The sequence below is a fragment of the Molothrus ater genome, chromosome 24, assembly GCF_012460135.2.
Source record: "Molothrus ater isolate BHLD 08-10-18 breed brown headed cowbird chromosome 24, BPBGC_Mater_1.1, whole genome shotgun sequence".
NCBI classification, from domain to species: Eukaryota; Metazoa; Chordata; class Aves; order Passeriformes; family Icteridae; genus Molothrus; species Molothrus ater.
Genome location: NC_050501.2, coordinates 3829465 through 3853217, shown reverse-complemented (window position 1 = coordinate 3853217; position 23753 = coordinate 3829465). Strand labels below are relative to the sequence as shown.

The following is a 23753-nucleotide window of genomic DNA, read 5'->3' as shown; positions in this document are numbered from 1 at the left end:
GCTTTATGGAGAAAAAGGCAAATTCAGCCCAAGCCACCCACACAGCTGTAAATCTGTGTCCTGCATTCTGGAGAGCAGAGACCTGGGAAGCCAAGTCCTCCTGAGGTGTCTCAGATGGCTTCCCCAGAGCCTTTGGTCACTTTGGATCATCTTTTCACTACTGTGTCCTACAACAGAGCATGTGATGGTGGAATGGGATGGGATGGGATGGGGTCCAGACACATAACCTCTTGTATATACCAGTTCAAAAATGTGGGAAAAAATGGCATTTTTGGTTGACTAAGGAGGAGCCTTGGTCATTCTGCAGTATTAGCAGGGACAAATTTGGTATTTTAGGAGATTCTCCCACCAATGCACATGGGAATCAGGGTGGGATTTAGGTCACTGAGAAGCAGAACCTTCCATCATCCTGACAAGCAGGAGTTTGGCCCAGTCAGGGCACTGGCAGAACACTGGAATGTGGTGGCAGTTTGCTGTGGACAAACTTAATCCCTGTGGGGATGAATTTCCATGGATAGCCCTGCAGTTCTTGAGCAAGACTGAGGGAATTTCCAAGGAACATCTCTGCAAATTCTGCCCAAGATTGGCAGGCAAGCACTGCTGGGAATGAGCTCATTTAGCCAGGATCTGGGGAGGATGCTAAACAGGAGAGATGTTAATATTTTTAGAGCTGTTTATTTACATTTTCTGAGAGTCCCAAATTTTGCAGAGATTAAATTAAAAACATAATTGGTATAATTGCTTTTGAACCAGGCATTAATTATCATCTCTGCTTCCTTCTGGAATCCCTGGAGATTCACAACAGCCCCTTCTCAAAGCCCAGCCCACAGCCTCTATCAGGAGATGCTTCCCTCTGTAATTCCCCACCAGATGTGCCACCACCCAAGGAGAGGGTTTGTGGCTCCATTCCAGGGTGGCCTCGCTCAGACAGTTGGATTTGTTTGGAGAAGGGCCCCAGATCCCTGCCAGGAACCTCCTGGCACTGAAACCTGCCCTGGGCACGTGGGAGTGCTGAGCTGTTGTCCTGGCAGTGCCAAGAATGGGAGGGGTCTGGGGGAAAACCATCCCTGAGGATGGACAGGGCACAGCCCACAGCTCCTGTGGCTTTAGAAAAGGTTACCCTGGAGGGGCACAGCTGTGCCACTTTTTGCTTCTGTCTTCCACCTTCAAGTTACAGAGCAATGAGCTCTCCTTTCCTCCCTGGTTTATCTCACCTTCCTGCAGCAGGGACTGTTCCCTGTGCCGGGTTTGGGCATGTGGAACCCCAGGTCCTGCTCAGGCTGCACCCTGGCATTGCTGCTTGTTCATCCAGGTTGGGCTCTCCTTGCTGCTCACCCTCCTCTGCTCTCTAAATCAGAGGAAATCAGCAAGGAAACAAGAACCAGGCTGAACTCAGACCTGGCTTTACATGCTGCTTATTCCTTGGAACTTGCTATAGATTCACACCAGAGGTGGATAAAGGATGGTGTCTTGGTCCTTTCTGTCAGATAAAGCCAGAGTTCAGGAATTAGATTAAAACTTTCTTGGGCTGCCAATGAAAGACTATGAAAAAAGAAAGGGAATGGGTGAGATCAATGAGCCTGGCAAGATGACACGCTGGAGAACTTCAAGGTCTGAGCAAAAACCTACTGGTGCAGCTCAAATGACAGAGAAATATTCAGAAATCTGCAAAGCAGCCACAGCCTCCAGAGCAGAGAAACCATTAGTGGAAGCAAGAGGTAACGAAGGAAGGAGGGAGAGGAGCTCATTGACCCCAGAGCTCAAATCAATTGGGGAATTCAGGATCCTCTGTGGCTGGCTTCCCTCATCCTCACATGCACTCTGGGCTCTGAGAAATATTTCATCAAAACCTAGCATCATTCTCCTGCCTCTTTCAGCTTTTTGGGCGGGAAGTTGAAGCATTTGGAAGAAATTTGAAAGATCTAACACAAAATACTTTGGGGTCTAAATTGTATCTCCAGAGAAATTTTCAATGGACTACTTCCATTGTATTTGCAGGGAATGTCCTGATGAAGGCAGGAATGAAGCATCTGACTCCATGAAGAGCTAATTTTAGTTTTTGACTCCAGAAGGCTAATTTATTACTTTATAATACTACATTATATTAGAGAATACTGTACTAAACTATACTAAAGAATACAGAAAGGATACTTACTGAATGTTAAAAAGATAATAATGAAAACTCCTGACTCTTTCCAGAGTCCCAACACAGCTTGGCCCTGATTGGCCAAAGAGAGAAAACAACTCACAGCAGAACCCAATGAAACAATCACCTGTGGGTAAACAATCTCCAAACACATTCCAAAGCAGCAAAACACAGGAGAAGCAAATGAGATCAGAATTGTTTTCCTTTTCTCCGAGGTTTCTCAGCTTCCCAGGAGAAAAGGGGTGAAAGGATTTTTTTTTCAGAGAATGTGAATGCCACACCAGATCTTGCTGCAATTAGAATGAAGATTAAATCCACCCACCCACCCACCCTGCCACGCAGCCAAAGGGGTTTGGTGTAATTTGGAGGCTGTTTGAGCCCAAGGACTGGCACCAGAAGCTCCAGACACAGCAGGCCAGGGAGCTGTGAGGCCAGCCAGTGTTGGTGGCTCTCTGGGGGCCGGGAGCTCCATCAATAGTGAAGAAAGGCTGATTAAAATGACAGATGAACCAAATCCATCCTTTGCCTGCCTCTAAATAGTTCCTGAGTCTGTTTTAAGTGGCATTGACCTATGGTTATGGCATGAGCAGAGGGCTCTGGTGCCTAGTTCAGAAGAGTCATGTTTCTGAATTAAGGCTTTTCTATTTTGATTGTGGTTTTCTGCTGAGAATTGGATTTCAGAGGCCTTGCTGGGGTCAAAAGCAGATATTGTTTCCATTACTTCAGAATGCAATAAATATTTTCCCTGTGAAATCTCTTGCCTTCCATCTCTGTGTGTTAAAAAGACCATTCCAGCAGAATTTTAATTACCCCGAATACTTGGTGTTATTTGAAAAATAGGATGACAGAAGAAATGTCAGGAGCAAAATGTGAAAAAGGAACTGTAATTGCAATATTTTATGTGTTGAATTTAGTCCAAAAAAATAGCCTGATAGGGAAAAATTGTTCTACAACATCATAATTGATGTGATGGAGTGAGGTGCTGAGGTTCATATCAGAATAAAACCTGAGACAAAGCCACAGTTCTTCAGGTTTTCATCCCTCAACATCAGCCAAAAGCCAGGCAATGCTGCCATGCTGGGATAGACATCCCTGTTTGTGCAACGTGGTGACTGAGGGGCTTCACATCAGTGCCTGCCCCAGCATTTCCTTCAGCCTTTCTGCAGCATTTCCCATGCAGATGCAATTTGCACATTTAACATGCTTTGAAACTGGGATCTGGACAATTTGGGCTGGATTTGGTCATTATGAGCTGGGAAAAATAAGCTCCAAAATGTAAAATTGTATTTGGATTGTCCCTGCAGGCCACAAGAGCAGGTTGTGCCATCGAAACCCACTCAGCTGTGCCCTGCCTGGATGACAGGGACAGACAGACAAGGGCTGTCTGTCAGCCACCAGAGGATTTTCCTTCTCATGGTTACCTTGGGTGCACATGCCCAGAGGAGAGTCCTGTGCTGCTGAGAGCACCAGGTTATCCCTGACAGGCTGGGTGGGGAGGGAAGGCAAGGACAAGGCAGAGGGTGATTGCAGGATCTGGATCAGGGAGGGCCCTCCATATCCTCTGAGAGGAAAACTGGACGCTGACAGTCTGGTCAGGGAGAAAGTCAGATAAACTTTCCCAGGTATTGCTCTGAGGGAGCTTTGAGAAAGCTCAGAGAAAGAATTAAAATAGTCTTTAATCTTTGCAGCTGGTGTTTTGAACTTGTTGTTACTTGTAAGATGTGTACAAGAAGGGTGCTCCTCATTAGCCAGTGAGGTGAGGGGTGTTGATTGAGGACCAATCAGGTCCAGCTTTCTTGGAACAGTCCATAAAAGAATGTGATATTCAATAAACTTCACTTCTGAGGAGACCTTGGAGTCTGTGTTGCTTCATTCAGCTGTCCCTGATACAACAGTGACAGAAAACAAATGTCCAGCTCTGTCCCCGTGCAGAGGAGGAACCAGAGGATGTACCTGCCTCACCGTGCATGTTTAACATGCTTTGGAAGTGGGGTCTGGACAATGGGGGCTGGATCTGGCCATTATGAGCTGGAAAAAACAAGCTCCTAATGTGAGCACTGCAGGTGCTCACAGCACTCGTGCCCAGCTCACTCTGCTGCTCTGTGTAATTTGGATATGACAGAGTGAATGCAGGAAATCTGCTCTAAATGCCCCCCTGGACTGAGGGATGATGAAAATTGTAGATTTGCTGTACCATCAGGGTTAATGGAGTCTGTTTGTTCCAGCTCTGTATCTGATTTCTCCTTTGACTCCCTAATGCCAGTGGATGAGGGGGGAATGCTCCTGATGGATGCTCCCAGGGAGGTGCAGCACAGCAGGCCTTGAGACCAAAACAGGCAGGGTTCTGAAGTCCCCACTGCTATAAATTCAACTGGAAATAATGAGAAATGAGCATCAAACTGCAGAGTGGGCTGAGGAATGTTTCCTGGATGAGGTGTTTATGCAAAATATTCCATTGAGGGCTGTGTGTGGTCATGGAGGGCACCTGCCTGCAGGAGGGGGAAAGTGCTTTGTTTTGATTTGAAAAGGTGGGATCATGGATTGAGAGCAGCCCTGGACTGTGTCTCATCAAAGGCCCTGTGGAATTAACAAGACATGCAAATGTATGCAAATTCTGCCTTTAAACATAGAAGATTTAAACATGCTAATTAGATGCATATTAATTTTGTCAACAGACACAATGTCTGGTCCGTAGCAAAGGCATCTCCATTCTTTTGATATAGGGAAGGGTTTGTGTGAGCTTTACAGAGACAGAAGTGGGAAATGGTGGGGGAGATGGGAGCTCAGGTCCCAGCAGAGGCTGGGAAAGGTGTGAGCAGAGAGCATGAATGGACAATGACACAGAAATACATCTCTTCATACACCAGGAGGTGCTGACAGAAAGGCTGCAAAACTCCTGAAATCTTACAATTCTTCCAGGCTGTGAGAGTGTGAAAGTGAAACCAGCCAGCCCCATGGGGATGGACCAGGGGGGGATCTCAGGGGTGACAAGGGCTTGATGCTGCAGCTGCCAGCAGGGACCCCTTACCTGGCTATGACAAAGAGCACACAGCTGACCCCCAGGTAGGCCAGCAGGATGTACATCCAGATGTCAGGAGAGAGAGGGTTGAGGAAGGAGAACACGCTGGGGTTGGTCCCGTTGGGCTTCCTGTAGAGGATGCTGACGCCCAGGGTCATGAAGGGCTTGGAGAAGTCAATGGCTTTCTCCCGGACGTGAGTGATGGTCAGAGGAGCCACAGCCAGGTCAGCTTTCTGCAGAGAGGGGAGGAACACAGGCAGGGAGAAAGGAGGAGTCACAAACCAGGGTGTTTCCATCCCCTTGGAGACACCACAGCTCTCACACGGCAGAAACGGGCCAAGGACCCCCAGAGTGCAGCCCTGGGCTTCCCCCCTGCTGTTGCACATGTGGTACACATTTGGTGAAGTACAGATGTTGTGGGTACAGTGTTTGCTGTGAAATACAGATGTTGGGGGTAGAGTGTTTGCTGTGAAGTACAGATGTTGGGGTAACAGTGTTTTCTGTGAAATACAGATGTGGGTACACTGTTTGCTGTGGAGTACAGATGTTGGGGGTACAATATTCTCTGTAAAATACAGCACAACCAAATGGAGGCATTACAGCCTCTGCAGCTTCTGCCCCGATGTGATGAACTCTTCTGAAACAGTCAGAAAAATCAGATTTTGCAGAGTTCTAAAGTGTCAGTGGCCCTTGTCTTGCTTGCTCCTTGCCACAAGACTCTACACCAGCAAGCAGGCTGCGTGCAGAGCCTGCTGTTGGCAGCAGTGGTTTGTTGCTGTTGTTGTTGTCCTTCCTTTCATTTGTTGTTGTTCTGCCTTTCACACTGATGCAAGAGGAGAGGAGGGTGTGGATGGAGCTGCAGGGAGCCATGCTGTGGCAGCCTGAGCTAAAAGGTTCAATTTCTTTGTCCTCAGTCATTTCATGGCACAGCCTGAGGGGCTCAGACTCAGGCAGGAATGCTCAGTGCCTGTGGGTGGGAGGGAGCGAGGTGTGCAGGTGAGACCCTCTGAGGAAACTCTGTTTGATGAAGGACTCCTCAGCCCATCCTGCTGGAGTGCTCTGAGCTCCATGGAGAATTTCAGCTGAGCATATTCCTTATCCTGACAGCTTGTACGAAGTGTGCTTGTTTCCATTATTTCTAATTATTTACTAATTTCTGTGTTAATTCAACGAGCAGCCACATTCACCCTCTTTCTGTTGGTTAAGAGCTGCACTCATTCCTCTCACTAAACATTCATCCAGGTTCTTAAAAGCCACAAGTAAACACATCCAAGGTTTCCTCAATATCACCCTCCTTGCCTGAGCTTTGCAAATCATTCTTTGGGATTGTGAACTTCCAAGGAAACACAGACACATAAATTACAGCTCTGAAGTTGAGCAGAACCTCCCCCCATGCCAGGAGCCCGGGCGAGATTTATTTAACATCTGGTTCTGAAAATTAAAATTCTAAATTACCCATGAGTGATAATTACCTTGAGATACAGTAGATTTGTCATTATTCATGGACTTTAAATCAATACTGGCTGGAACATACTTTGCTTCAGCAGGAACTGGAGGAACCAGAGCAGATCCCCGGCCTGTGCTGGGGGTAAAGGTTGTGCTAAAGTTTTCATTTGACCTTGCCAATCTGTGATCAAGTCAGTGCAATATTTATAAATAGAAGAATCTAGGTCTTTTACTGAAGGAAGAATCTCTAAATGAGCTTTTTTTCCATTTACAAGTGTGTGTGTGTGTGTGTGTGTGTGTGTAAGGGACCCCCTCCAAAGAGTGCAGCCTTAGAGCTCCTGAACAGAGGCCTTCAGGAATTATGTAACAAGGGTAAAAATGATGTGGTTTTGTTCTAACATGGCTCTCCAGCTGCTCCCTGGTTTCCTTTCCTTCTCACTTTCCAGATGGAAATTCATTTTTACATCAGAGCTCATTTCAGTCACTGGCATTTGTCAAAACCTGTGGAAAATGGGGACAATATTTTCCCACTGAGCCCATTGTGCCAGTTGTGGTGACATGGGCAGAAGCTGAAGGGGGTTGGAGGTGGCATTGGTGGCTGCCCAGCCTGAGCTGGGGATGTTCTGCATCCTAGGGACCATCCTGGCAGCTTTGGAGCTTGGCTGCTCCCACCACCTCACAGCACACCTGGAAATTTTGGCTTAGTGCTCCACACAGTCACAAGGCAGAAATGGCAAAAGAAATGCAGCATTTTCCCTCCTCCATCACTTCTGTGTGGGTGTCCTGACTCACCAGGGAAAGGCAAGGAAGATGTTGAAGGATTTGGCTATGGGTTTTTTCTGAAGGAGGCAGCAAATGTTCTGTGGTCAGAGCTCACTGGCAATGGCCAGGCTGAGGGAACCTCAGCCAAATTTGTCAGAACAATACAGTGAGCTAAAGAACAGCCTGGAGTTTGTGCTTTGCCACAGAAAATGAAGAGAGAGAGCTCTGCATGGATGCCCAGGGATCCAACTGCTTTTAGCACAGAAATAAAATTTTACTGTGTGGCTCCAGCAGCTCCTGTGATGTGCTCCCAGCCCTGTGTCCTTGCAGGGAATGTCACATTCAGGCAGGACAGAGCAGGGATTCTGGAGCCTGGGCTGGGGTATGTTCTGAGCAATTAGAGGCAGCACAGGGCTGCACTTCCACATCCTTTTTATCAATGCAGATTTTTCTGAAGGTGGCCTCTAATTAAGGCTTTGCTGACAGAGAGGATCTAAATCAAACCCACCAAGGGTGAAGCTTTGATTTGTCGTGCTCTGACATTCCAAACTGGGCAGTCAATTACCAGACTCTGGCTGCTTCCCTTACTCAGCCCTGGCTCTTGTGCTGTTGCACAGTCAGGTGGGTTTTATTAAAGATGAGGAATTAGAGCAAGTGCCAGTGGCTTAGAGACCCTTGTCCAGCAAAACCACTTAAGCCTACACCTCTGTTTTACTGGAGCTCACACGTCTTCCAAGTCTTGTGCCTGTTCTTAAGTGTTCTGCTGAATTGAGGCCAAAAAGATGAATTCTGCCAAGGCACATCAAACACAGACACTTCTCTAACACACCTCCAAGGGTTTGGATCTCCTCATTCACCCAGTTCCAGCATTTCACTTGGCTGGAACAGCTGTGAGTTCAGCACTGGGTGTTCAGCACAGGGATGATCGTATTTGCTGCAGGGATATTTGGTTTTCATCAGAAAATGCCAATTCTTATCTCCAAGTTCTCACTTATCAGGGAGATGTGGCCTGTGGGTCAGGACAGTTCTTGTGCAGCCGTGGTCACTGTGGGAATCCTGCAGTGCCTGCCCTCAGCCAGAGCCAAGCTGCAGGCAGTGGCTGGTCATGGAGGAGCCCACCAACAGCATAAGCACCAAGATAAATATTTATTCAGGAAAAGAAGCTGCCTCTGTGCTTATTTTGCCAATCTGCGTTAGGTATTTACATAAACTAATCATGTGTGCGTTGCCTGAGAGACAGAAATAGTGTGTGTGTGTGTTTTACTGATTTAATTGTTACCCAGGTCTGGCACTGTCATCCCTCGGTGTCTCTTGCCACTGCCAGCACTGGGGCTTCTGCCTTGGGCCCTGTCTCTGCTCCCTGCCCTCCTTGCTTGGTTGCTGTGCCCTGCTCCTGCTCCATTCTCAGGTTTCTGTGGTTGAGATGACCCTGAGGTATCAGAAAGTCTCTTGATTAATTATTTTATGATATATATTATATTAAAACTATACTAAAAGAATAGAAGAAAGGATTTCATCAGAAAGCTGGCTAAGAGTAGAAAAAGAAAGAATATAACAAAGGTTTGTGGCTCAGCTCTCTGTCCGAGCCAGCTGGGCTGTGATTGGCCATTAATTAGAAACAACCACATGAGACCAATCCCAGATGCACCTGTTGCCTTCCACAGCAGCAGATAACCATTGGTTACATTTTGTTCCTGAGGCCTCTCAGCTTCTCAGGAAGAAAAATCCTAAGGAAAGGATTTTCCATAAAAGATGTCTGTGACACCATCCTGTCCCTAACACTGAGATCCTGCATTGTCTAAACAAAAGGTGGAAGACACATCCAATTAAACTGTTTTCTCCCTATCCTTGTCCCAGTGACATTAAATGAAGCCCCAGTTCATGACAAGTGAGGTAAAACATCCACCAGTGCAGGAGAGTTAATGGGGAGCTGGCAATGTGGTGCCATATGTATTTCTGCCAGAATTTACTGTCAGAAAATGCCCACTTATTGTGGAATTGTTAAATCAGCTGTCAGGAATAGTCCCTAAGGATGGATATTACAAGTCCTCCACAGTTGCCATTGGCAGGGATTTCCATCAGAAGCCCCAGTATTTGCCACATCTCTTTTATTCCCACCTGAAGTCTCAGATTGAATGGCAATGCGATGTGCACTGTCGCGGCAGAAGACAAGTTTTATTTGTGAACAAGTTTGTGCAAAATGTCCAGAACAACTCATTCTGCTGGTTTTATGGGATTCTGCCCACAAACAATAGGGAAGATTTGCAGGCATTGCTTTGCCAGACAACTGGAATTTATAAATCAGAACGGATGGGCCACGGTGTGCAGTGGAGCTTTGCTTGTATCAGTAATAATTTCTATGAATAAACATCAATAGCAGTTCACTGTTGCTGAAAGGAGGAGGTTTGGCAGTTGTCAGGCTCCCTGTTTGTTATGAATAAAGGGCTCAGGAGCTTCTCTGCATCACCTGGGTTCCTCAGACCTCCCTGAATACCTGAGTTCAGCTCTCTTGGCCCTTCTGATCAAGGCTCCTCTGCGGGAATGGCCAGAGGGGTGACAATAAGCAGTAGGCTGGGGTTACTTCTCCAGGGAATGAACTGAACTCCTCAAAACAGGGTTTTTTTGTGCTGAGGATGAGCAGCAGATGAAAGGCAGCAGGGCAGGGCTGTTGCATGAGGCTGCATGGGGCTGTTGTCTCTGGATCTGCTACTGGGGACCTGTCAGAGACAGGGTCGTGCTGTGGCTGCTCTGATTGCTGTTGCTTTTCCTGTTTATGCTTAAGGCCAGACTAGAAACACAGGGATTTTACAAAGGATCATAGCCTGAGGCATCCCTGCCTGTGGCCGGGCATGTCTGGATCAGAGGGAGAGGAGGGGGAGGATTCGTGACTGCAGCAAGCCCAGAGTGCTCGCTGTGTAAACACCTGTCCCAGCATGTGATTCACCTTTGGGGTGCCAACTTTTGGGCATTCACCCCTTTGGTGGCAGCACCTTTGTCCCCCAGACACTGCTGTCATGCACCTACCAAGGCCACCCTCCCCCAGCTCCTCTGATGCCATCTCCAGCCCAGGGGACAGGTGCCCCTTGCTTTGCCCATCTCCTCCTCTCCAAATTTCAGCCTCAGCTGAGTTGGCTGATTCCTGGCATGCAGAATCTGCTGATTCCTGCTACTCAGAATCTGCTGCTTCCACATCTCCCAGGCCCTCTCAGGAACAATAATCACCATTTTAGCCTCTCACCTCACCCCAGGAGCACCCCCTGCTCTGCCCAGGTCATTCAGGGAGCCCACACCAGTTCAGCCCACCTGTGTCACAGCAGTCCAGGGGGCTAAGTGGGTCTTCAGCAATGCAAAGGCTTTCTGCACTGAATCAGTCCTGACCTGGCTATTTGGACCTCACAAAATCCTGCCTGCTTTATGCTCCCACCTGAATGATTCCAATTTGTTTATGAGAAGGAGACACAGAGGAAAGGCAGCTCAGACATCAAACTCTGGATGTGGGCAGCCCTGCTTTCAGGGCTGAACACAGAGGAAAACCAGCTGAACACAGAGGAAAGGCAGCTCAGATATCAAACTCTGGATGTGGGCAGCCCTGTTTTCAGGGCTGAACACAGAGGAAAACCAGCTGAACACAGAGGAAAGGCAGCTCAGATATCAAACTCTGGATGTGGGGAGCCCTGTTTTCATCACCACCACTTGCTTTGAATGCTGTCTCTAACACTTTTCCTCCTGGGTGTGAAATAAGCTCGCTCTGGCCTGTTGCAGTGCCCATGGGTTGTGCCTTTCTCCACACCAGGGGAAGATGCTGCTGAGGAAGGGCCCATCTGGCCGCAATTCCACTTCTGAAGGCTTTACATAAACACTGCTATAAAAAGCAATGGCATGCAGATAAAGGAGCTAATGGCTTCATGTGGGGCCTGGGCAGTGTCCCTGCAGGCACAAGCTCAGCCATGCAGGACAGAGCACAGAGCTGCATCTCAGAGTTAACAACACAGCTTGCAACAAGAGGAGGTTTGGCCCTTTCCTGCTGCTGTGTGTTGATTGGCTTTTTTTCAGATAGTTACCCAAGAAATGCTATAATGCAGGTTTGACCATGAATTTTGGGTTATTTAATGAGATTGCTCCTCAAACCTCCTTCTTGTCTATCTCAGGTAGCTGACCATAGCTTTGGGAATGGCTGAAACCTCCTGAGAGCCCTGTGGTGTCTTGCAGGACACTGGAAGTGGCATGGTTTGACCTGAATGACCATAGTTAGTTGACCACAGCTTTGGGAATGGCTGAAACCTCCTGAGAGCCCTGTGGTGTTTTGCACGACACTGGAAGTGACATGGTTTGGCCTGAATGATTGTCTGCCTTCTGCTCCCTTGGGAGGGGTTTGTTCCTTGTGAGCCCTGCAGTGCAGAGAGAGCTCCAGAGGCTGCTTCCAGCAGTGAATGAACTCCAGAGCCCATTCTCAGCAGTGAATGAGCTCCAGAGGCTGCTCCCAGCAGTGAATGAGCTCCAGAGGCTGCTCCCAGCAGTGAATGAGCTCCAGAAGTTGCTCTGAGCACTGAGAGAGCTCCAGAGGCTGCTCCCAGCACTGAAAGAGCTCCAGGGGCTGCTCCCAGCACTGAGAGAGCTCCAGAGCCCATTTTCAGCACTGAGAGAGCTCCAGAGGCTGCTCCCAGCAGTGAGTGAGCTCCAGAGGCTGCTCCCAGCAGTGAGTGAGCTCCAGAGCCCATTCTCAGCACTGAGAGAGCTCCAGAGGCTGCTCCCAGCAGCAGGGCCAGGCAGAGAAGCCGTGTCCCGGGGGGCTCTGCCAAGGGGCACAGCTGCCACTCGGTGTCAGCTCTGATCTGTGTCACTCACATCACTCGGAGCAGCAGAGCTTCCACTGGGACACTGCCACTCATCGAACTCGGCAGGGCTGTTGTGTAAGAGGCTCTAAAATCTGTGCTTTGAGCTGCACGGAGTTTTCCAGAAGGAAAAGCACCAAGGCAGGTTTGCAGAGCTCCCCCATGAGATGGAGTCCTGCTCCCCAGGGCTGTCCTTGCCTGCCCTTGCTGCTCTCCTGCTCCCTGGGCCAGGCCAGCCCGGGGCTGCAGCGCTTGTCACAAACTGATTAAGCATCACTCTGTCCCTATAAAGGGACATAATCATGATCATCTGCATTTTACAGATGGAGGAAGCAGGGCACAGAAGCAACTTGTCCAATGTCATTTAGGGCAGAGAGAGCAGATCTGGAAGCCCAGCCCAGCCCCTGAGCCACTCATCAGTCCCAGCCAGTGCTTGACTCTCCACACACCACAGTGACTCACCCAGCAAACTCATTCTTCTCCCATGAATGGTAAGAACATCACAGCTCTACAGGGGATTATTTTTGTGTCTTTGCTGCTTGGGCTGTGGGTTCAGAATGTAGCCAGGACCTGGAGGTGGTCAAGGGCTGCCCCACTTGAGAAGGATTCTCAGGAGGAGAGCTCTCTGCACTGCCTGCACTGCTGCCTGTGCTGCAGGGAGCAGCATTCTTTTTGTCCTTAGCTTTACTTCCAGAGGCCTTCTCTGGGAATCAGATATTCATAAAAACACCAGCTTTCCTCACCTCCATAACTGGTCCCTTGGGATCACAGGATGTGCTGGAGGCAAGATATCTAATTAGCAAACTGAGCGAGCTCTGGCCGCGAGTGGCGGTTTCAGAGGCGGCGACGCTTTGGCGGCTGTGGGAGCAAAGCTGCTGCTCCAACAGGTTCCCTGGGGCTTAAAGGGCTCCTGGAAGTGGCCATGGAAGGAGAAGCACAGCTGCTGTGTGGCAGAGGGAGCTCTGTGTCCCAGGAGATTTTAGTAAATAAGTTGCTCTTATGGAAAATAAAAAATGAAACTGTCCAGGGCACATGTGCTCCCTCAGTCTGGATGTCTCCTCTGGGCTGGGCTGTGTCTGGGACATGCCTGGGCTCCCCAGGCTGCATTGGTGCTGTGCCCTTGCCTGTGTTTGTCCTTGGGGGCGAGAGCAGCTCATGCTGCCAGCCCAGGACAGCCCATGTGCCCTGGACCCAGGGGAAGCCTCTGCCCTCTCCACACACCCAGCCTGTGTCCCACTGTGGGACAGGCCGTGCCTGGAGCCACCGAGCCCCTTTCTGTGCTGGGAAAACAGCCCTTTTCAGGAATTTCAAATTAATATTTGGAAGAGCCAGACACAGGGATATTCTGGCAAGCAGTGTGACAAGGAGCCGAGCAGGGTCAGGAGCTTGCTGTGGGTATTCTGGGCCAGTGAGAAATTCACCTTTCCCACCCCAGAGAGCCAGCCCAGGGACGTTGGGAAGGATGAAAGTTTGACAAGAAAGTCTCACAGATATGTGTGCTTAGCAGAAAGATTTTTGAATGTAGAATCTGATGAAGGAATAGAAATGAAAGCAAGTTTTGATATAGAAGAAAAGAATTGCTGAGCCAGTCTCACTGGATAACCAAGGAGGCAAAGGGTGTGTTAGTTAGAAGGGGGTTTTATGGCTTAAAGCAAAGGATAAACCCACCCCAAACAAGAAGATGTTTTTACCAAGCAGAAAGAGAGCACAGGCAAACAAGTCAACAGATGTTGCAAGTAAAAAAAGTCTCAGAATTTTCCACTGCAAAAAAACTGAAAAACAACTTCTAGCTTAAACTGTAATGTACTAACTTTTAGTGATTGGAGAATAGTGACATAAATATGGTAATTATAGTAGTTATGATAGGCTGTAGATAAAAGTTAAGGTATAGATTGGTTCTACTGTATTGAGATGCTCAGCAAAGAAAAGTCTGTAATGCATTGTAACCAAAAGAAAAGTACAGAATGCAATGTAACCTAAACCAAAGGGTCTCCAGGCCTGCCTGCAGCTGGAGCTGACAGCTTTAGGCACGGGCTCTGTCACCCACAACCCTGGATTGCTGAAACTCTTGGATGGAATAAACTGCATTTTGGAGAGCAGCCTGGAGTCCCACATCCCTCATTTAGGCTCTTACAGTGGTGCCCAATGTGAGGCACCATTAGTAAGAGCCTGAATGAGGGATGTGAGTCTCCAGGCCTGCCTGCAGCTGGAGCTGACAGCTGTAGGCACAGGCTCTGTCACCCACAACCCTGGACTGCTGTAACATCTTGGATGTAATAAACTGCATTTTGAAGAGCAGTCCTGCATCTCTCATTCAGGCTCTTACAGTGGTGGGCACAGCCTGGCACAGCCAACCCTCATCAGATACCCAGGGGCTCACTCACGTGGTCGATGAGCTCCTTGATCATGCCATTCCACTGGCCCTTCTCATCCTGGGCCCCGTATTTGCCGTCCTCCACCAGGCGGATCTCGTAGGAGAAGCCCAGGATGATGGCCAGCTCCTTCAGGAGGTCGATGCAGTAGCCCTCAAAGCGGTCGTTGCCGAACAGCGCCGTGTCAGATTTACGGAACATCACAAAGGGCTCCTCCTGCACAGGGAAAGCAAAAATTCCCAGTTCAGGGTCAGCTGGAGGCAAGGCCACCTCTGCAGGTCAGCCCGAGCCGCCAGGCAGCGGCTCTCCAGGCAGGGCTGGCACTGTGACATGTTGGGAATAAATTAACTTTGCACAGCGCATCAGCTAATTAGCAACCTTGTTTACCCCACAAAATTTAATTTTGTCTCTTCTGAGCAGCCAACTGTTTTCCATTTGGTAGGATTTCAGGGAGAAAAATAACCATTTCATGCTCTGAAAATGAAGTGTTTGAAACAGCAAAAGAGGGGGAGGACAAACTCACCCCCGCGCCCTGCACACAGCACCTGCCATTCACCACAGGCTGGTGGGGGAAATGCAGGGTGAGGGGGCTGTGCATGGCTGGGGCCACCCCAAAACCTCCCCAGTGAGCTCACTCTGTGCTGGCACTGCCTGATGGACACTGCCCTGCTTCTGGCCAGGGAAACCTTGTGCTGTGTGCTGCACTTCTGGCTGTCTGAGAGAGCTGGGGGTGTGTGACCCACAGCAGAGCTCCAGCACAGGGGACAGGAGCTAAAGCACCTGTGGATCCCTCCCCTCGAGCAGGGGCTGGCAGGTGGAGTTGAAATGGACACACAGAGAAGTCCAGCATCCTTTGGTTCCTCTCAGGCTTGGGCAGCCACCGAGGACGAGCAACACTGGGGGAGCCTGAGGATAAAACGTGTGGAGGACAGATGGAAATGGAAAAGGTGGTGGGCAGCAGGCAAGAGCTGCAAGGCAAGAGGAGGTGAGGTACCTCCAGCGAGTCCCTGGCTCAAACTGGGGGTGTCTGCAGGGCTCCTGTCCTTGCTGTGGGGTGGCCAGAGAGGGAGGGTGAGGGAGGGCTGCGCTTTGTGCTGGAAAACGCCTCCTATGATTTTGCCCAGGCATGGGGGGGCGTGAAGAGGTGGGAGGGCAGGTCCGGAGCACTCATTACAGCCCTGTTACAGTGCCTGGCTTGGGGTGGGGTGCTCTGAGGAGAGGGCTCACGTGGGGCTGTGGAGGCTGCTGGTGCTTGTCTCTGCCCACCTGCCAGCCTCCAGCTCTGCCCTGGGGCTCTGTGCTCCCAGAGAGGGGCAGAGGGTGCTCCTTTGCCCCAGCAGCAGGGTCAGGAGGGGACGTGGCAGCACACAGAGCCCCATTTGCAGAGTGCTGAAGCCCAGCTGATCACATCACGCCCATGGAGTTTAGCTTGGCACGCGCAGCTCGGCTCAATCCTGCGCTCCCCCGCCGCCTCCTCAGCTTTCTGCTCTGGAATTAGTGCTTTGTTTGTGAATCAGCTGAATCTATGGATCTCGATATAAATCCATGGCTCCAGAGCAGCCATAAAGCACTATTAATTTTGGGAAGTGCTGCAGGGATTACATACATATTTAACAGCCGAAGCACTGAACATTAGGACGCCGCTCGCTTCAGTAATGTATCTCCAGGTCTCAAACATTTCCTAGGGGGTAATTCTGAACTCTGTGAACCACTTATTCACGGACTATTTCACAATTTATTACTGAAAATAGCCAGACATCCAATTCACAAGCTCTCTCAGTTTGCTAATCGATTTCTCAGTGAAGGTGCCCTCAATTTCATAACTTCACAGTTCCCATATTGCTTGGGGAGAGCGGCACTGGCTGCTGGGGTAATATTTCTCTTCCAACAAGTCACTGCAATATGAGCAAAAGGGGAAAAAATAGCCTTTCATGCTTTTTCTTTTAAAGGCTCCTCCTATGGCTCTTCTCTCGTCATTTACAGCAGTGCAGAACTACAAAGGGGTGTTGCAAATGCAAATAACATCCAGGGCTCTATTTTATGTTCCAGACTCCAGCACACGCAGCGCAATCACTGCAGAACTCAGGTCTGAGCACATTCCCTCCTCCCCTGGGCACAGGGATCCAGGACAGCCCTGGTTCCATGGTGGAAGCCCCATGGCACGTGTGCAGGCCCATGGAGTGGCACAATTAATGGGAACTGATCTCACCCCATGCCTTATGTAATTCCTACGTGCTTGCAGAGCTTGAGATGGAAATGTTGCCTGAAAAAAGCCTGTGAAAGGCAGATGGCTGACAGTCCCCTCCTGGCTCCATCATTTTGCGTTATGCCATGGCCTTTGAGGTGTGGTGGGAACCATGGCCTGGACCCAGACAATTCCACAGCCCTGGAAATGTTTAATGGGAAAAAAATGTCATGTGGTGGATGGGAAGTTCGTTAGGAGGAGTGGCTGATTTGCAAGGAAAGCTGCTGCAGCATCTGTCTTTGGCTTACGTTCAGCTCCCACCCTGCTAACCCCTTGCTGAGGGATACAAGACCTTTGGTTCCAGCCCTTCTGCCCCAGACCAGGTGTCCCCTGTCTCTGTTCCCCTCTGGGCACCTTGGTCCCGTTCCTTTTATGATACAAATCCACGCTGTATCGAGTCCCATCCTTTTAAAAGGCCCTGGGGTGCTGTGAGCTTTCAGAGCCATTGGGGATCCCTGGGGTATCCCTGGGGATGTGGGGAGGGACAGTGACAGGGTGGCAGTGCCCTACCAGCACCGTGGTGACAATCAGAGATCTGTTGCTCAGCGAGTCCGTGACGTTGGGCCCTCGTCCTTTGGAGATTTCTGTGATGTTCAAACCATCTGAAGGGCTCCATGCTCCAACCTGAGAGGAAGCAAAGCAACACAGTGAACCCCCCCATCTCCAATTCCTCAATCTCTACTGCATTCCTTAATCCCTGCCTTGCATTCCTCACTTGCTCCCAGAATCCTACTGGCCTGAAAAAGATAATTTCTTTTTTTTTTTTTTGTTTGCTTCCTTCTTCAGCAAACAGCAGCAAAACTGGAATTACCATGAATTAACCCTTCAGCTGCAGGTCAGTCCATGTTCCACATGTGACACATGTTCCACAGTCCCTGTGCTGCTGCAGTGGATGGAGACTGTGGGAGCTGGAATTTAGGGGCTGAATGAATGAACAATTTGCAAAGGCACCGCACAGAGCAACAATCAAACCACACTAAAGAGTCAAATCTGGGCAAGGATAAAGCACAACAAAAGAAAAATAACCACAAATCGGAGTCCATTTGCTTTCTTTTCCATTTCCCCACCAATTTGCTTTGGTGGGGAGGATTAAAAAGGGCTCGACCAGGTCTGCAGATCCCTGATAGGGCCCATTCCTGCTCTCTGTGCCGTGGCAAATCAGCTGGAGGTTTCCAACACCTCTCTAGGCAAGGCCCTGGGCCCCCCTTTGGGAAATCCCTGCAATAGAGGGGCCTCAATCCTGGCTGCAAACCCAGAGGAGGGGGTGGCACAGGCACATCAGCTCGATTTCAGGTGCTCTGTTTTCTCAAGCTGTCAAATGTAATAAATTATTAGACTTCAATGAAGTCTATTGATCCAGAAATGGCAAAGCATGTCTCTGTTTAAGGAAGTCATCTGGGCGAGGCTAAGCCTGTTAACCTGATCTCCACGGCGCAGGGGAGGCTTTGGGACAAACTTTGAAGGCAGGAGTGGCTAAAGGACTGTGACAGAGAGATAAAATGTCAGGAAAGCTGCAGGGATGTGGGAGTGCTGCCAGCAAATGGAGCAGGGTGGCCACGGAGCCAGCCTGGCAGTGAGAAAAAAACAAACCCCACCTGGAAATGGGAGCAGAACGATACATCTGTAGGGTCAAACTGCAAGGTGGGACTCGGAGAGAAGCCAAAGGCAGGCAGCTCAATCCACGAGGGAGCCAGCAGCTTCCCATCTTTTATTTATTGCTGTTTTTAAGATTCTTCAGCCTCTCCAGCAGTCCAAGGGGAGAACTTGGTTTTACTGCATCCCCAAAAAGAGACTTTGTAATGAGCAATGCTGCCTGGCAAAAAAAAATTGTCATAAATTCTGGAAGAGTTTCCGTGAACTTTGTGAAAGGTTTTAAATATTTCAGGTAAAACTGAAGCAATCCCCCATCTCTGCCTTGGATCACACAACAGCTGCAATGTCAAAAATTGTTATTATTGTGGATGGGAAAAAAGCAAGCCTGAGAGGCCCCAGTTTGCTGCACTGCAGCCCCAATCACTTCTGCCTTGCTACGTTTTCTTTAAGAAAATTAAATGCACGGCACTTAAGACCGAATTAATCAGTTTAAAATATTAAAAAAGGAAGAAAAAGGAAAAAGTGCTTTAAGAGAACTGTGTGAGTCAGATAGTCAAACTATATGTAATTAGGATTTGGTAATACTCCTGTAATCCCTGGAACATCCAGGAGGTATGAGGATCAGGGGGTTCAATCCTAAAGCTCAACAAACATAAGCTGTGATACATAAAGCACAATCCAGCTGGGATTTGTTTGTAGTTTGGTGTTTTGTTAGTTCAGATTAACTATTGACAGAATTCTGGCTTCAACAGAGATTTGACATCGATACTTTAAAACCCCTCTGGAGCTGACACGAAGCTTTCAGAAGAATAATGGTGGGAACTGTGAAATCTCTGAATTATTGGAGACAAAAGTTGATGGGGTGTGCAGGGGACACGTCGAGGTTTGGCAGCTTCCAGTGGGCTTGATGTGACAGAGAACTGCAATAACTCCAGCTGGTGCCAGCCCTGCTCAGCCCACCTGAGAGGTGTTGGTTTGACAGGTGATTCTGTGGCTGTGCTTAAACATTTGGATTCATGTGGTACAAAAAGCTGGAATGTTTTCTATTATCCGCCCAACACAGCTCTCCAGCAGCGCCTCGGTGCTGCTAAACTTCAAAAAGATGTCTTGTTATTTTTGGGTTATGCTCTATAAACAAAATATTTTGTAAGGAAATAAGGCTGCAAAGGTCAGCTGCTGCTCAGTTCTTGCAAGGCACCAGCACCTTTCTCAGCTCTGTCCTGCCTCCTTTCTTAACCAGCCAGACTGAAGGTCACTGTGTTGATTTGAAACGTTTCCTTTATTCCTTATTTGACACCAAAATCTCCCCAGCAGGAGAGGGCTGTGGTGACCTTGAGCTGTGTTACCTGAGGCACAGAGCTGCTGCTGTGGTGGGGAAATGTGGCTGCCATTCATTTCAAATCCCAGGAAAACCGAATGGTGAGGAAAGGGGGATGCGGCACGGGGGCCTCCCCTCCAAACAGAGGATGGATCCACGGCTGCCTCCAGCCCGGGGGCTGCCTCCCTGTGCTGAGTGATTAATTCCCTGGACAAGTCCCCTGTGCTCTCAGGCCATGCACAGGTAATTGAAATCCCCCCCTGCTACTCCAGCCAGGTGTCCTGTGGGTTCAGAACCTGTCCCCCTGCCCAGAGGGACAGAGCCAGGCTGCCACGGGCACCTGGTACCTGTCTCGAAGCAGACTCTGCTCTAGAAAGGGCCTTGCTGCCCTGCCAAATTCCTCCTGTACAGGTGATAGACACCTGTAGCAGGACAGGGACACAGAGCTGCCCACAGAGTAGTCAGAATCATGGAATTTCCTGGAAATCACAGCTCCCTGTGCTCTGGCCGCTCACTGCTCTGTTTGTCATCAGCTGATCTCACCTTGAAACCTGCATTCTAAGGGCTTTAAGGCTCTGTGTGTTGCCTTTTTATTTAAGTTTGCTTTTTTTAAGTAATTGAAGAGAAGGAAATTAAGTCCCCAGGCACACCTGGGATCAGATTTGCACATCAGCATGGTTTTACTGTGCCCGAGGAGATCTGCACTAATTTGGAGGACCTAAGGCTGCAGCTTTCATGCTCTCGACCCTCATGACACCCCCCAGCCAGACAGGCAAGGCCACACTTCTCTTTTTTCCTTATTGTCCCTTAGGTAATAAACAAAATACCCAGTGTATCATCCTGCAGATTCCAGGCTGTAATAAACTGGGGCTGTTCCCAGCCTTGGGCAATTTCATGGTGGGAAATGACTGCAGATGATGATCTCCAGGGCTGTGGTCTCCTCAGAGAAGAACTGAGGGTTTGTGAGCCAGGCCAGCAAGACGGAGTGGGACAGGCATCATTCCTGCCTGCTTAGGGCAGGGAGGGGTTAATGGATGCTCAGAAAGTTTCTTTTGCCTCCACTATCCCAGGAAAAGTGCCACAAGCACTTCTGCAATCTGTAATCCCACGCACTGGCTTCAGGGCGAGTGAGTCATGGTTGAGCATGGAAAAGGATCTGAGAAATCCCACAAAGTGAATATCCTTTTATATAAACCCCAGAAACCTGGAATCAATACAGCACCAACCATCTCTCTGTTGCTGAGCACCAGCGTTATCCTCAGCCACATGCAGATAAAACAAACCCTGCCTACCTTTTCAAGGCCGTCTTCTTTGAGACTGATGATATCCAAATCAAAATCTGTCCGTAAACCACTGGTTTTATTAAAGACAATGCGTCCCGTTAATCCTTCCCATTGGGCCTGTGGAAGGGAGAAAAAGTAGCAGGGCTGTTACTCAGTATCATAAATAATCTTTTGCCCTCCACTGTATGTTCTTTTAATTAGCCCTTATGCTGGTTCTTTCTCCCTAAAGAGCCTGATTAATTAATAATCCCTCTGCTGCTGCTCAGACTGCAGACGGAGCTGGAGATTTCCTTCCCTCTCTTGCAGTCCTTGCTACAATTTCTGTTCGCACCTTTTGTGCTCACCAGCTGTTGCAGGACGTGATGACTCAGTAGAAAACGACTTGCATTTATCACAGCATCCTTGTGAACTGCCTTCATCCTTGTGGTGCTGATAAACACCGGCTCTGGGGCAGCTCCAGCCAGGAGAAATCCCTTTGTGCACCAACTCGCTGCTGCTTCCAAGGTGTGTGGAAGCTTAAATGTTGGGGATGCTTCCCTCTGTCCTTCCAGAGGGAGAGTGGAGCAGAAGAGGCCAAGAATGTGTTCATGCAAGCAAGATCTGGGGTTTGGAAACAGGCACAGGAGTCTGGGGCCATGTGCTGCTGGTGCCCTGCTTCAGTTTTTGGCAGCATAAGGATGGGAAGGTGCTCACTGGGACTGGGGACATCCCATTCCCAGAGATTTTTCAGTGCTTGGCTGACTGAGGTCCTGAACAGCCTGGTCTGACTGGGACCAGGAGCAGGAGCTTGGGGTGAAGATGTCTCAATTCAATTCCACAAAAAAACCCCATGTAATTTGATTTCTTTCCCACTGCAGCACTCTAGAATGAATCTCTCTGATTTAAGAGGTGATAGAACCCCCAGCCAGGTGCTGTGTGCCAGCAGAGCAGGAGCTGGGGGACAGTGAGGTGCGCAATGCCTGGGGACAGAGCTGGGTGTGCTGTGGCATTGTCCTGAGGAGGATGCTCCTGCAGGAATGCCAGGCTGCTGCTCGGCATCACATCCCAGCAGTGGGGAGCTGAGCCTGGGGATCTCTCCCCTGAGCAGCCCCGTGCAGGCTGCTCACAGAGAAATGTGTTTATTTTATGGGTGGGGGAGCTTGAAATATTCCAGTGTGATCAAGGTGGCACAATGCATTCTCAGGGGGAGTAACTGGCGTCTCTCCCAGTAAACAGAGAGCTCCTCTGGCTCTCCCTCATTAATTCCTGAGGAGCAGTGACAGCCTGCTCCCAGCCTTGCCACCCTGGAGTCCTGGGGAGGCTGGTGTTTGCTCATTTGGGTGTGCAGGTGGTTTGCCTGTGGGATGTGCAGCCCTCGGAGCCCCCCGGGAGCCGGGGAAAACACGGAATGTTTGACGAGCCCAGCTGGAGCAGACACAGCTGCAGTGCTGAGCCCTGCAGCTCCCGCGGGGCTGATGCCTTTCTGGGCTACCTAAAAACAGAGGCCAGACAAAATTAAGGCAATAAAATGCAGTTATATTTTTTGAAGGGTCCTCAGGTACATTTTGGGCAGATGAAACCCCCCCACAAGGGGCTACACCCAAAGAATCGATGACGACAGGTTTTCACACTTTTATAAGTTTGGTCCATTTGCCTGCTGGGGGTTCATCTCCCAGCTACAGCTTCAGCTAATGAAGTCATTTACCCCAAGTTTTCTCCCCCCCCAACTCACTTTTGTTTTACATTTTTTCAAGGCCTGAGGCAGTGAGGTGTCCTTGATTGCCAGGCCTGCAGAGGAATTGTTGTGTCTGCCCAAAATGGGAAATATGTCACAGACATACTTAATGAAAAATCCTTTCATTAGGATCTTTTCTCCTGAGAAGCTGAGAAGCTTCAGCTTCTCCATGTTTTGCTGCTTTGGAGCGTGATTTGGAGAATTGTTCACCCAGCATGTGAAATTGTTTTTACTTGATGACCAATGACAGCCACCTGTGTCGAGGCAGTCACAAGATTTTATTATCATTCCTTTTCTATTCCTTGCTAGCCTTCTGATAAAATCCTTTCTTCTATTCTTTTAGTATAGTTTTAATATATCATTTTCTTTTAATATAATATGTATCATAAAATAATAAATCAGCCTTCTGAAACACAGAGTCAAGATTCTCATCTCTTCCCTGGTCCTGGGCCCAGCACAGCAGCTCACACTGCATATGGAGTTTAGAGTTCTACACTAAAGAACTGCAGGACTACAAATAGATGAAAAAAAGCTATAAAATAGATATAAAAGCTAAAATCCTAAGGCATCAGTGGGAGCACTGAGGGACTGCACAACCCCCGGTCCAGGGAGTTTTCTAACGCTGCACCTACCAATCCTCCACTACCTACCCCTGGGAACCTGCTCCTCATGGGGGGGAAATAATGCTTATAGTCAAACAGAACCCACGTTTTTACCTCTTTTATGAAGTTCATGAAGCGGCCTCCGAACCTCCAGGCCTTGTGGCGGTGGCACTGCAGGGAGTTGACGGTCATCTGCGGCGCGCGCTGGTAGCACACGGACACCACGTGCACCGCGTCGTACAGCAGGGCAGCGTCTGTCTAAAGGGAAGGGGGACAGCGTCGGTGGCTCGCCGTGTGAAAAACGCCAATTTTTGCGATTGGCTTTTGGCAAATATTCAAGTGAATATCGTATGTGTTGTGTTAGAAAGTGGTGCTGTATTAATTCTCTTTAAGCGGTGCGTTAAATGTAGTTTTGGGTTAT

The 23753-nt window shown here is 49.1% G+C and overlaps 1 protein-coding gene across 2 annotated transcripts in view; it reads right to left on the bottom strand.

The window, feature by feature from the left end:
- The window catches only part of GRIK3 (glutamate ionotropic receptor kainate type subunit 3), a 131122-nt gene that overhangs the window by 17673 nt on the left and 89696 nt on the right, over positions 1-23753 (bottom strand). For both annotated transcript variants that reach the window (XM_036396940.2, XM_036396942.2), the window contains exons 7-11: positions 23447-23590; positions 21026-21133; positions 17333-17446; positions 14590-14793; positions 5175-5398 (exon numbers count right to left, since the gene is read on the bottom strand). In XM_036396940.2, coding sequence (XP_036252833.1) covers positions 5175-5398; positions 14590-14793; positions 17333-17446; positions 21026-21133; positions 23447-23590 — 794 coding nt within the window. The remainder of the gene's footprint in view (positions 1-5174; positions 5399-14589; positions 14794-17332; positions 17447-21025; positions 21134-23446; positions 23591-23753) is intronic.